We start from the raw sequence: 13,398 nt of genomic DNA, 5'->3' as shown, positions 1-13,398 counted from the left end.
AATAAATGTTGCTGAGAATTGGTTAAGTGAATAAACACTAAATAAATATTGGATCCCTACCTCACATTATATAAAAATGAAGACTAGGTGAATTTAAGCCCCAAATGCAGAATGAAAAATTATGAAGCTTATTTATTTATTTAGATATAGGGACTCCAGCCCAGGCTGGATAACTCACTGCAGCCTTGAATTCCCAGGCTCAAGTGATCCTCCTGCCTCAGCCTTCAACGTAGCTGAGACCACAGGTACACGCCACCACCCCTGGCTAATTTTCTTTTTTTTTTTTTTTTTTTTTTGTAGAGATGAGGTCTCACTTTGTTGCCCAGGCTGCTCTCAAACTCCTGGGCTCAAGTGATTCTCCCTCCACTGCCTCCCAGTATGCTGAGATTACAGGTGTAAGACACTGCACCCAGCCAAAATTATCAAGCTTTTAAAAGACAGTGCAGAACATCAGTATGATCTATTTTTAAAAAATAACTGCTAAATTTAGCTACCTTAAAATTGAAAACTATTCATTAATCCATACATAGATTTTTTTTAAACTGTCTACAAGATGTAGGATAAGTTTTTGTCACGTTATGCAACCACCAAAGGTTATCATTCAAAATAAATTAAGAGCACTATATGGATCAATGAAGAAGAGAAAAAAAATTAAAAGGTGGAAATAGAAATGAATAGGACTTTTACCAAAAAATAAAGAACAAATGGCCCAAAAGCATAAAAAGATATCAAGTACATTTTAATGTTTTTATACTAATAAAATGCAAATCTAAATGACAGTGAGAGACTATTTCATATCACCAAATTGGGGGAAAAAGTCAGACAATTTCAAATATCCACAATGATGTACTGCTACCACAGTGAGAATTCCATCCATTATTGATCGAAATGAAACTGGTGTTATCAATTTTGGCGGTTTGTCATGGCCTAATGAAGTTCAACTGTGCATTCTCTGGACATACAAATTTACTATTAAATATGTACTTTAATAAAATATTCTCTCTACCCTAGAACCATGCACAAGAATACTTGTAGAAGAATTATACACAACAACTAATACTATTCAAAGGCCAACCAAAAGGAGAATGTTACAGAAAATTAAACAACAGTAAAAATGAACCAACTACCATTGTACACGTTGACCTAGATGAATCTCAAAAATATTTTTTAGTGAAAGAAGAAAGTCACGCAATAAGATGAAATTCTTAGATAAAGTTCAAACACTGGCAAAACTTAACAGTATTTTATTCAGGATAAATACATTGGCAGTAAAAACTACAGAGAAAAATAAGAGAGTAAATACAAAATTAAAGTCGTGGAAGGGACACAATTGCAGAAATAATCCGTTTTCCTGGCCTGTATATGAAGTACACAGATATTTGATTTCAGCTCTGTACCTGAATGTGTGTGTACACACACGTGTGTTTTAATATACTTTTATTTATATTTCATTGTATAAAAATAAAATTTAGCATATGAATTTATCATCTATCCTCCAGTGAATAAAAAAAAATCTAGCATTTAAAAGCTTTTAAATTACACAAAGAATTTGTAGTTAAAAATCTGTGATATTACCAATGTCTTTTGCAGATCAACTTTCCCTTGGTCCAAGCAAAGATGAAGATAGAAAAGGCAAATTTACTCAGGAGGTGGAAAGGGTGGTATGGAGCAGATATAAATGTGAAGCACTGGATTTTGTATTCAAAACTCATTGGTACAAGAAAAGGATAGGCACACCAATTCACGTAAAAGTAACTTAGATGGATTAATAATTACAGTTATAATTAGTTGAGTTTCCAATATGTTCAAATAATTGGACAATGACTGTAGGTATATTATCTTTAATCCTTAAAGAAATTCTACAGAGTAGAATATCAGAAACAGAAATTGATTTGCCACAGCTTATGTATGAAAATGCTAGGATTTGAGCCTAGCTGTGTCTTTCTTCTGCTGTGTCCTTGCCATTACTCCATACCAAATATTATATTTGACAGTGGGGTATAATGGACCACAATAAGACCTGGTTTTTAATCCAAATTATTAGCTGCTTGAACTTGGATAAAATTAATAAATTTGTAGGAACTCAATTTTATTTTAATTTGGGATAATAATATCTATTGGAGTTCTTCTGAGGTTTAAATAAAATACATATGTTAAGCACTTAGTACAAAACATCCATTCAATACATTTGGGCTATTTTATTATCAACTTGTGGAAGACTCAGTAGGTAAAATTATGAAAACATTTCCAAAAAACTTTAGCATCGTGGGGTCATAAGGAGAAACAAGTGGTTAGAATAATAAAGAGTTAATCAAGCAAATAGAGGGAAAAGAAAGTATGAGAAAAATGAGGATGCTGGTAAGGAACTCACTTTCATAACTGTTCATGGGGTAACTGCCAAGGTGGAAAGATGATAGAACCTGGAAGAAGTTCATTCTCTGAAAACAGGGAACATCTTTGGAATAAGCTGCTTTAATGAAGTTGGGGGTGAGGCGTGGGGCAGGCTTTTATTTGAAGAAAAGAAATGGAAAAATAAAAGACTGTAATTAAGTCAGCCATACCTGACACAGAGCCATACCTGACACAGCCGAGAACAATTTTGTTACTAACTCTAGTTACCTTGCAGGAGTGAGTTATGGGGTAAATTGAGCAAGAGGACCTCACACCATGGCTAGTAACAACCCTGCTGCTGAATTGATCCGGAATGAAGTGTCTCCGGGCTTCTGAGATTTCTTTACCAAACTGTAGCTGCTCTATTTCTGTGACATCCTCACAGTGAAAACAACTTTTTGGGCTTAATAATAGAATATGGGCTTCCTGTCATGAGTTACTCAATTTCACTGAATTTCTACTTTCTGAATTCCTACTTATATGCCCTTCCTGCCATTTTGTTCTTTAAGTCTAGCACAAGACTGGAACTCTGCTACACATGAACAGACCTACTTGATTCCATTTAACTTCCTGATTGCTTTTCCAACCTTAGATCCCCAGCTGCTTGACCTGCTGGCTTGCTGTACATCCTGCCAGTGTCTAGAAACATTGGCAGAAATTAAATACTTTGCATCACCAGTTAGATACACTTCAGCTCTAATGAGTGAATCTTGCTCAAGATACATATCTATTAGGTCAAGTCTAGTTGATAAATCCCAGGATACCCCTAGAAATTATTAAGCAGTTTGGGAATATATAGTACTATATATTTCTTACATTTTAATAAGTTTTACTGCAGCTAATATTAGAGGGACTATTCATTATCTGTTCTCTCTCTGAAATTTGAAATCATTTAGGTTCTGTCCAGTATTCACCTCCAATATCCCCATGAAACATACTTTACTGTGTGCAGAGGAAATACTAATTAGAGATCCTTTACGTGACAAATGAGACACTGCTGTGAGTGAAGTAGCACTTTGGCGTACACTGGGCTTCATACCTGAGCGCATAGCCTCTTTCTGAATGCTTTCATAGTCATGCCAGTCCTTTCTTCTCAAACCATCTGTCCATGAATAGAATTGCCCATCTCCCAGGCCCAGTGGAAATGTCTGTGGAAAAGGAAAGTATTCAAGCATAAAAAGAAGGTATTTCCTTTTGCATGGTAGGTAAACACAGTCGGGCACATAATAGGCAATCAAAGAATATCTGTTGAATAAGTGAATCCTCTGAGTATAGTGAAAAGAAAGCTATTTCTAGTGACCAGATGTATACACATTTTAAATCCGCTTTTTTAACCTTTAAAATGAGAGCATGTCTCTCCTGCACCACCTACCATTTCCAATTTTATTTCATCCGGAGACATTAACATTTAGTGTCTTACCTGTAAGCATAAATGCCTAGCTGTTTTTATTTGCCCAAAGTGGAAATATTGGTAACTACCAATCCTGGTGTACATTGAATTAATTTTGCTTGTGATTGGTACAGTTTTATTCATTTTGATCAAACATATCTAAACGGCTTTGTAGTAACATTGGCAACCATTCATTGAATGCTCACTATGTGCCAGATTCTATGTTAAATACTACGTGTATAGGTATGTTTAATCTTTATCATAGCCTTGGGTTGTAAATCCCCATTTTTCTGCCAAGTAAACTGAGGCTCAGAAAACTAAAATAACCTGAAGTAAATCACAGTGTCAGAGCCAGGACTTGGACAAGTTCTGTTAAAACCAAAATTGTAATCTTAAAAACTATTCAATAGTCTCTCTCATCTAGATTTCTGGAAACATAGTGCATGTTTACACTTATAGTTGAAATTATCACCCATTCATCAACTGTAGTCACAAAATTATAGTTTATGCTTTTCCAAAGTCCGATATGTTGTAATGTCAACTTGAAAATTATATCTGTGTACATTGCTGAAGCTACTTCTTCTTTATGGTGTTTACTTTTGGTAATAAGAAACAATAATCATTTTGAATAAAATTTATCTTCACAGTCTTTTAGTCAAAATAATATAAAATAAATGTTTTCACATTTATATACTATTTTTTCTTTTGTTCTGTTTTGGAAATAAGTAATACATCTGCTGAATGAAAGAAAATAAAATTCTTGAAAGCAAAAAGAAAGTCAATTTAGCCAAAAGATGGCTAATTTCAGTGAGGTAATTTTATTCTAAGAGCCTTTTCAAGACATAAAATGTCTTACTTCTTAGCTTTAAATAATGCAGCCATTGTGCTTACGAAAAATTATCTACCTTTAGCCCATCTTCACAGCTTATAAAAGATATACTTGTTTTGAAAAGATACAAATGGGGCATAATATTCTTTTTTTAAAAAAAGATAGTTAAAATCAGAGAGATTTTCCCTATCAGGTGACTATAATCTACATAGTTCAAAAAATTGTTGCTTATGATAGTGGTGAGTTCAGAAAAAAAGAGGGACAAACATACAAAGATTATGGTGAGTCTATATAAAATATTAGGAGTAATAATTTTCAAAAGGAAGATGAAACACAAGTTATGGAAAAGTAAATAGAAAATGACATAGAAAAGTAGAATAAAAAGGAAAAGTACAGTTTTGGGGATATATAGCAAACATTTTAAAAAGCCAAGCATTTTTTTCAAATTGATGTTCACCTTGTAATTAGAAATTTTAAGACTCATCTATGCATAGAAAGCATTAAAGAATAAAATGAACATGAAATATGTAACCCATGTTTTGTCTCAGCCATGCATTTACAGTGATAAGTACTGAGCACTAATGAAAATCTCCTATACTGATTTGGATAATACTAATTTACAAATATAACTTTCATATTAAATTAGATGATTTTAAAATAAATTTTGACATGAAAAATGGAGGTTTTCTTGCGTAAATTCCAGTGTGCAGGCTCTCTCTGGTTATCGGGGATTCTCTATATTCCTTATTTTGAAATAAAAGATAGAGAATTCTTAATAAGTGACAATATAATGCAGATTGAACAAAAGTTAATTGAACACACAAGTTAAAGTTTACTCTCTCCAGAAGCTAAATTAAAATGACAATAAAGCATCAGATACATCAAGAAAGCAGATAGAGCAAGATGGCCTAATAGGAACAGCTCTGGAGTGCAGTTCCCAGTGAGAGCTGTGCAGAGGGTGAGTTATCTCTGCATTTCCAAATGAAGTACCTGCATCTCAATGGGACTGGTGGCACAGTGGGTGTAGCCCAGGAAGGGTCAGCCGAGGCAAGGTGAGGCACTGCCTCACCTGGGAAGTGCAATCCCCAGAGTACCCTCCTCCCTACCCAGTGGAGGCCATCTGGGGCTTTTCCATCCACTCCAGCACTTCGGTTCAAATACTGCACCTCTCCCACAGTTTTCGCTGCCCACAGACCAGGAGATTCCTGGGCCAAAAAGCCCCAAGAGTTTCCAACACGGCTGTTTCAGTCGGTGTGGGTTTCCACACAAAAACTCACACAACTCTGGGCAGCTGTCTCAACTATCACCTGGAAGGCCTGGGAGACAGAGCTGCACATTCACCTGAAAAAGAGGGGACTGAAAGCAGGGAGCTAGGTGATCTGGCTCGGCGGGTCCCACCCCCACAAAGACCAGCAATTTGAAACACTCTGACTTGAGAATTTCACAGCAAGCACAGCTGGACCCAGGCAGTTGAGCTCTGTAGGAGGAAAGGCATCCGCCATTACTGAGGCAGTCCACTACTACTGAGGCAGTTCTAACTGTACCTCTATAAACAAAACTGCAAGGAAGTTCACACAGCAACTGGGCAGGGCTGTCAGCAGCTCTGCAATGCCTCTGCTGGCAGACTATGACTAGATTACCTCCTTGCTGGGCAGGGCAGCTCTGAAACAAGGCAGCAGCACATCAGGAATTTATAAATAAAGCCTCACCTTCCCAGGACAGAGCACCTGGGAAAAAAAGGTGATTATGAGTTGCACTGCAGCAGACTTAAACATATCTGCCCAGCAGCTCTGAACAGAACAATGGGGATCACAACTCAGCACTTGAGCTTCTATAAGGGACAGACTGTCACCTCAAGCAGCTCCCAGGCCTCCATATATCTGAAGAGTCACCTCATAAAGGAGAGCTCCAGCATCTGGCGGGTACCCTTCTGGGACAAAGATAAGAGAAGAAGAAACTGGCATCAACCCTTGCTGTTCTGCAGCCCTCAAGGGTGATTCCCAGGCAAGCAGGGTCTGGAGTGGACCTCCAGCAGTCCTACAGCAGAGGGGCATGACTGTCAGAAGGAAAACTAAAAAACAGAAAGAAATAGCTTCAGCATCAACAAAAAGGACGTCCACTCAGAGATCCCCATCTGAAAGTCACCAACTACAAAGACCACAGGTAGATAAATCCACAATGATGGGATGAAACCAGCGCAAAAAGGGTGAAAACATCAAAAACCAGAACAGCTTTCCTCCCTCAAGGGATCACAACTCCTCACCAGCAAGGGGACAAAGCTGGATGGAGAATTAATTTGAAGAGTTGACAGAAGCAGGCTTCAGAAGGTGGGTAATAACAAACTTCTCTGAGCTAAAAGAACATGTTCTAATACAATACAAAGAAACTAAGAACCTAGAAAAAAGGTTAGATGAAATGCTAACTAGAATAACCAGCTTAGAGAAGAACATAAAAAACTTGATGGAGCTGAAAAACACAAAACAAGAACTTTGCAAAGCATACACAAGTTTCAATAGCTGAATCAACTAAGCAGGAGAAAGGATATCAGAGGTTGAAGATCAACTCAGTGAAATAAAATGAGAAGGCAAGATTAGAGAAAACAGAGTGAAAGAAATGAACAAAGCCTCCAAGAAATATGGGATTATGTGAAAAGACCTAATCTACACTAGATCGGTGTACCTGAATGTGACAGGGAGAACGAATCCAAGTTGTAAAACACTCTTCAGGATATTATCCAGGAGAACTTCCCCAAACTATCAAGGCAGACCACCATTCAAGTCCAGGAAATACAGAGAACACCACAAAGATATTCCTCAAGAAGAGCAACCCCAAGGCACATGATCGTCATATTCACCAGGGTTGAAATGAAAGAAAAAATGCTAAGGGCAGCCAGAGAGAAAGGTTGGATTAGCCACAAAGGGAAGCCCATCAGACTCACAGCAGATCTCTTGGCAGAAACCCTACAAGCCAGAAGAGAGTGGGGGTCAATATTCAACATCCTTAAAGAAAATAACTTTCCTAGAATTTCATATCCAGCCAAACTAAACTTTATAAGTGAAAGAGAAATAAAATCCTTTACAGACAAGCAAATGCTGAGAGATTTTGTCAGCACCAGGACTGCCTTACAAAAGCTACTGAAAGAACCTCTAAACATGGAAAGGAATAACCAGTACCAGTCACTCCAAAAATGTACCAAATGGTAAAGACCACTGACACAATGAAGATACTGTGTCAACTAATGAGCAAAACAACCAGCTATCATCAAAATGGCAGGATCAAACTGATGCTAGCTGGTTGTTTTGCCAGCTAGCAATATTAACCTTAAATGTAAATGGGCTAAATGCCCCAATCAAAAGACACAGACTGGCAAGTTGGAAATAAAGTCAAGTACCATCAGTGTGCTATATTCAGAAAACCCATCTCATGTGCAAGGACACACATAGGCTCAAAATAAATGGATAGAAGAAGATTTATCAAGCAAATGGAGAGCAAAAAAGTCAGGAGTTGCAATCCTAGTCTCTGATAAAGTGGACTTTAAACCAACAAAAATCGAAAGAGACAAAGAAGGGCATTACATAATGGTAAAAGAATCAATGCAACAAGAAGAGCTAATGATCCTAAATATATACACACCCAATACAGGAGCACCCAGATACATAAAGTAAGTTCTTAATGACCGAAAAAGAGACTTAGACTCCCACACAATAATAGTGGGAGACTTTACCACTCCACTTTCACTGTTAGACAAATCAATGAGACAGAAAATTAACAAGGATATCCAGGACTTGCAATCGGATCTGAACCAAGAGGACCTAATAGACATCCACATACTTCTCCACCCCAAATTCACAGAATATACATTCTTCTCAGCACCACATCACACCTACTCTAAAATTGACCACATAGTTGGAAGTAAACCACTCCTCAGCAAAGGCAAAAGAACAGAAATCATAACAAACAGTCTCTCAGACCACAGTGCAATCAAATTAGAACTCATGATTGAGAAATTCACTCAGAACCACACAACTTCATGGAAAATAAACAACTGGCTCCTGAATGTCAACTGGATAAACAATGAAATGAAGGCAGAAATAAAGATGTTCTTTGAAACCAATGAGAACAAATACACAATGTACCAGAATCTCTGGGACACATTTAAAGCACTGTCTAGAGGGAAATTTATAGCAATAAATGCCCAAATGAGAAGCAAGGAAAGATAAAAAATTGACACCCTATCTTCAAAATTGAAGGAGCTAGAGGAGCAAGATCAAAAAAACACAAAAGCTAGCAGAAGACAAAAAGTAACTAAGATCAGAGCAGAACTGAAGGAGACAGAGACACAAAAACCCTTCAAAAAGTCAATAAGTCCAGGAGCTGGTTTTTTGAAAAGATTAACAAAATAGACAAACCACTAGCCAGATTAACAAAAAGCAAAAGAGAGAATGATCAAATAGACACAATAAAAAAACCACAAAGGAGATATCACCAGCAATTCCACAGAAATACAAACTACCATCAGAGATTACTATAAACAATTCTATGCAGATAAACCAGTAAATCTGAAAAAAATTGATAAATTTCTGAACACTTGCACCCACGCAAGCCTAAACCAGGAAGAAGTCGAAACCCTGAATTGACCAATAATAAGGGCTGAAGTTGAGGCAGCAATTAATAGCCTACCAACCAAAGAAAATCCAGGTCCAGATGGATTCACAGCTGAATTCTACCAGACGTACAAAGAGGAGCTGGTACCACTCATTTTGAAACTATTCCAAGTAATACCAAGAGGGAATCCTTCCAAAATCATTTTATGAGACCAATATAATCGTGATACCAAAACCCAGCAGAGACTCAGCAAGAAAAGAAAACTTCAGCATGATGAACACAGATGCAAAAGTCTTCAGTAAAATACTGGCAAACCAATTGCAACAGCACATCAAAAAGCTTATCCATCACGATCAAGTAGGCTTCTTCCTGGGGATGCAAGGCTGGTTCAACATATGCAAGTCCATAAACATAATCCACCAAATAAACAGAAGCAAAGATAAAAACCACATGATTATCTCAACAGATCAGAGAAGGCCTTAGACAAAATTCAACAGCCCTTATGGCAAAAACTCTCAGTAAACTAGGTATTGATGGAATGTATCTCAAATAATAAAAGCTATTTACAACAAACCCACAGTCAATATCATACTGAATGGGCAAAAACTGGAAGCATTCCCTTTGAAATCTGGCACTAGGCAAGGAAGCCCTCTCTCACCACTCCTATTCAATATAGTATTGGGAGTTTTAGCCAGAGAAATCAGGCAAGAAATGGAAATAAAGGGTATTCAATTAGGAAAGGAGGAAGTTAAATTGACTCTATTGCAGACAACATGATTGTATATTTAGAAGACCCCATCATCTCAGCCCAAAATATGCTTAAACTGATAATCAACTTCAGCAAAGCATCAGCATAAAAAAATCAATGTGAAAAATCACAGCCATTCCTATACACTAATAACAGACTAACAGAGAGCCAAATAAGAGCGAACTCCAATTGACAATAGCTACAAAGAGAATAAAATACCTAGGAATACAGCTAACAAGGGATGTAAAGGACCTCTTCAAGCAGAACTACAAACCACTGCTCAAGGAAATAAGAGAGGACATACACAGATGGAAAAAACATTCCATGCCTATGGTTAGGAAGAATCAGTATCGTGAAAATGTCCATACTGCCCAAAGTAATTTATAGATTCAACACTATCCCTATCAAGCTACCAATGACCTTCTTCACAGAACTGGAAAAACCACCTTAAACTTCATATAGAACCAAAAGAGAGCCTGAATAGCCAAGACAATCCTAAACAAAAATAACAAAGCTGGAGGCAACACATTACCTGACTTCAAACTATACTACAAGTCTACAGTAACCAAAACATCATGGTACTGGGACCAAAACAGACATACAGACCAATGGAACAGAACAGAGACCTTGGAGGCAATGCCACACATCTACAACCATCTGATCTTTGACAAACTTCACAAAAACAAGCAATGGGGAAAGGATTCCCTGTTTAATAAATGGTATTGGGAAAACTGGTTAGCCATGGGCAGAGAGCAGAAGCTGGATCCCTTCCTGATGCTTTACACTAAAATTAACTCCAGATAGATTAAAGACTTAAAAGTAAAACCTAACACCATAAAAAACCCTAGAAGAAAGCCTAGGCAAAACCATTCAGGACATAGGCATAGAAAAGGACTTCATGACTAAAACACCAAAAGCATTGGCAACAACAGCCAAAATAGACAAATGGGATCTAATTAAATTCGAGAGCTTCTGTATAGCAAAATAAACAATCATTAGAGTGAACTGGCAGGTAATGGAATGGGAAAAAATTTTTGCAATCTACCCATCTGACAAAGAGCTAATATCCAGCATCTACAAAGAACTAAAACAGATTTACAAGAAAAAACAACCACATTCAAAAGTGGGCGAAGGATTTGAACACATACTTTTCAAAAGAAGACATACGAGGCCAACAAACATAAAAAGTGCTCATCATCACTGATCATTAGGGAAATGCAAATCAAAACCACATTGAGATACCATCTCACACCAGTTAGAATGATGATCATCAAAAAAATCTGGAGACAACAGGTGCTGAAGAGGATGTGGAGAAATATGAACACGCTTACACAGTTGGTGGGAGTGTAAATTAGTTCAAACATTGTGGAAAACAGTGTGGCAATACCTCAAGGATCTAGAAATAGAAATTCCATTTGACCCAGTAATCCCATTACTGGGTATATACCCAAAGGATTATAAATCATTTTATTAAAAAGACACATGTACATGTATGTTCGCTGAGGTACTGTTTACAATAATAAAGACCTGGAACCAACTCAAATGCCCATCAATAATAGACTGGACAAGGAAAATGTGGCACATATACACCAGGAAATACTATGCAGCCATAAGAAACAATGAGTTTGTGTCCTTTGTAGGGATGTGGATGAATCTGCAAACCATCATTCTCAGCAAACTAATACAAGAACAGAAAATCAAACACCACATATTCTCACTCATAGGTGAGTGTTGAACATTGAGAACACATGGACACAGGGAGGGGAGCATCACACAATGGGGTCTGTTGGGGGGGGTAGGGGAGGGACAGTCGGGGGTGGGGAAGTTGGAAAGGGATAACATGAGGAGAAATGCCAGATATAGGTGATGGAGGGGATGGAAGCAGCAAACCACCTTCCATGTAATTACCTATGCAACAACCCTGCAACGATTTACACTTGTATCCCAGAACCTAAAGTACAATTTAAAAAAAAAAATGTTGAATGGTAGAAAAAAAAAAAGGAAGCAGATATTAGAATTCACATAAACTTTTGGTAATTTGCTGGGAACTACTGGGAAGGAATTATTTTTCATGGCATGAATTTTCAAAATGTGTTAAAATTGGGGACATTTTATATGTATCTGGGTGTCAGGTTAAAGGTGAAAAGATAAAGATTGACAGTTTTTAATAAGGGGCAGTTAGACTCTTCAGGCTTGTCTCTTCAACACAGACAAAAGAGCGATTTCTGAGGGCCATCCTCTGTACTCCCCACCCATGGAAGACTGCAGTGTGAATGGTATGTTCTCAGTGATTAGAAACAGTTGAATACAAGGTTGTCAAGCCACAGTGAGAATCAAGGTTCCATGTTAGCCTATGTATCAAACATTGTTAATGAGGATATCTTCCCTCACCAGACTTCCAGAAAGGTGCCAGCTCACAGCTTACATCCTTAGATAAGAGATGGAGGAATTTCTACCTGGAGAATTGAAATTAACTGGAAGAGACAACAGTACTGGCTCCCAGGTCCACACTAGTAACCATGTGGGAAATCCTCATTAGCAAGCCCTTCTCTCCAAAGAGAAGTTCAGGTCACTAATTTCATGACTTCGCTCATGAATATGAATAGGCAGCCAAGGATTTCCAGGCAATTTGGAGAGCCTTTAACATATGACTTTGAGGCCAAGAAGAAACAAAGGCATACAAAACTTAAAGGAAACACAGACAATGTAAGGTGCAGATACAAGCTTCAAAAACTCTAAATTTAATTTCCTAAAAGAGCTTTAAGTTTCTTCAGTGATACAGATATTTAAAAAGAAGTATTTAGAGAGTCACAGAGACTTCTTGAAATATAAAAATGTGACATCAGGGAAAGAAAAATGAAGAGACAGTTGGGAAAATGAAGGTCAAAGGATCCCTACTGAGAAACAGAAAAACAACAACAATAAAAATGAGAGACAGAAGGCAAAAGATGCAACATTGCAGAGAGGTGGCAAAATGGCAGCAAGTCCAGAGATCCTTCAGTCCCACGGTGCAAGGGAATGGAAAGCCCAGAAAGGATGTCTCTGTAGGGGTAGTGGGGAGTGAACACACAAACTTAACTTCTTTTCTTAAAAAAAACATATTGAAAGTTATACTTCCTCTGAAGAGATTATAATGAATTAATGATATATAAAAACTAAGGAAATGAAAAGTGGGCCAATTGATAAGGCTACAACAAACAAACAAACAAACAAAAATGTCTAAAAAGAAGCCTAGTCAAAAAAAAAAATAAACAAAGCCTAGTCATAGCACATTGCTAGATTCAGATATGAATAATCTAACCAAAATATTGGCTTAACTAACATAAATATACTGGAAGTTGAGGGAAATACTGGAGTAAGACAGATAAATACATATTTTCAATAATAGGAAAGCAATAGATAAAAGCAAAATAGGAAAAACAGAGAACAGTAATA

At 37.2% G+C, this 13,398-nt stretch overlaps 1 protein-coding gene across 1 annotated transcript in view; it reads right to left on the bottom strand.

Annotated features, from left to right (window-relative positions):
• Window positions 1-13,398, bottom strand: part of GALNTL6 (polypeptide N-acetylgalactosaminyltransferase like 6) — a 1,261,291-nt gene that overhangs the window by 805,332 nt on the left and 442,561 nt on the right. Inside the window, exon 3 of the mRNA XM_032298886.1 lies at window positions 3,431-3,539. Coding sequence (XP_032154777.1) covers window positions 3,431-3,539 — 109 coding nt within the window. The remainder of the gene's footprint in view (window positions 1-3,430; window positions 3,540-13,398) is intronic.

Source organism: Sapajus apella, unplaced genomic scaffold (assembly GCF_009761245.1).
Source record: "Sapajus apella isolate SASKATOON/1434 unplaced genomic scaffold, GSC_monkey_1.0 scaffold39, whole genome shotgun sequence".
NCBI lineage: Eukaryota > Metazoa > Chordata > Mammalia > Primates > Cebidae > Sapajus > Sapajus apella.
The sequence above is the reverse complement of the archived record's forward strand: the minus strand, read 5'-3'. Positions and strand labels throughout refer to the sequence as shown.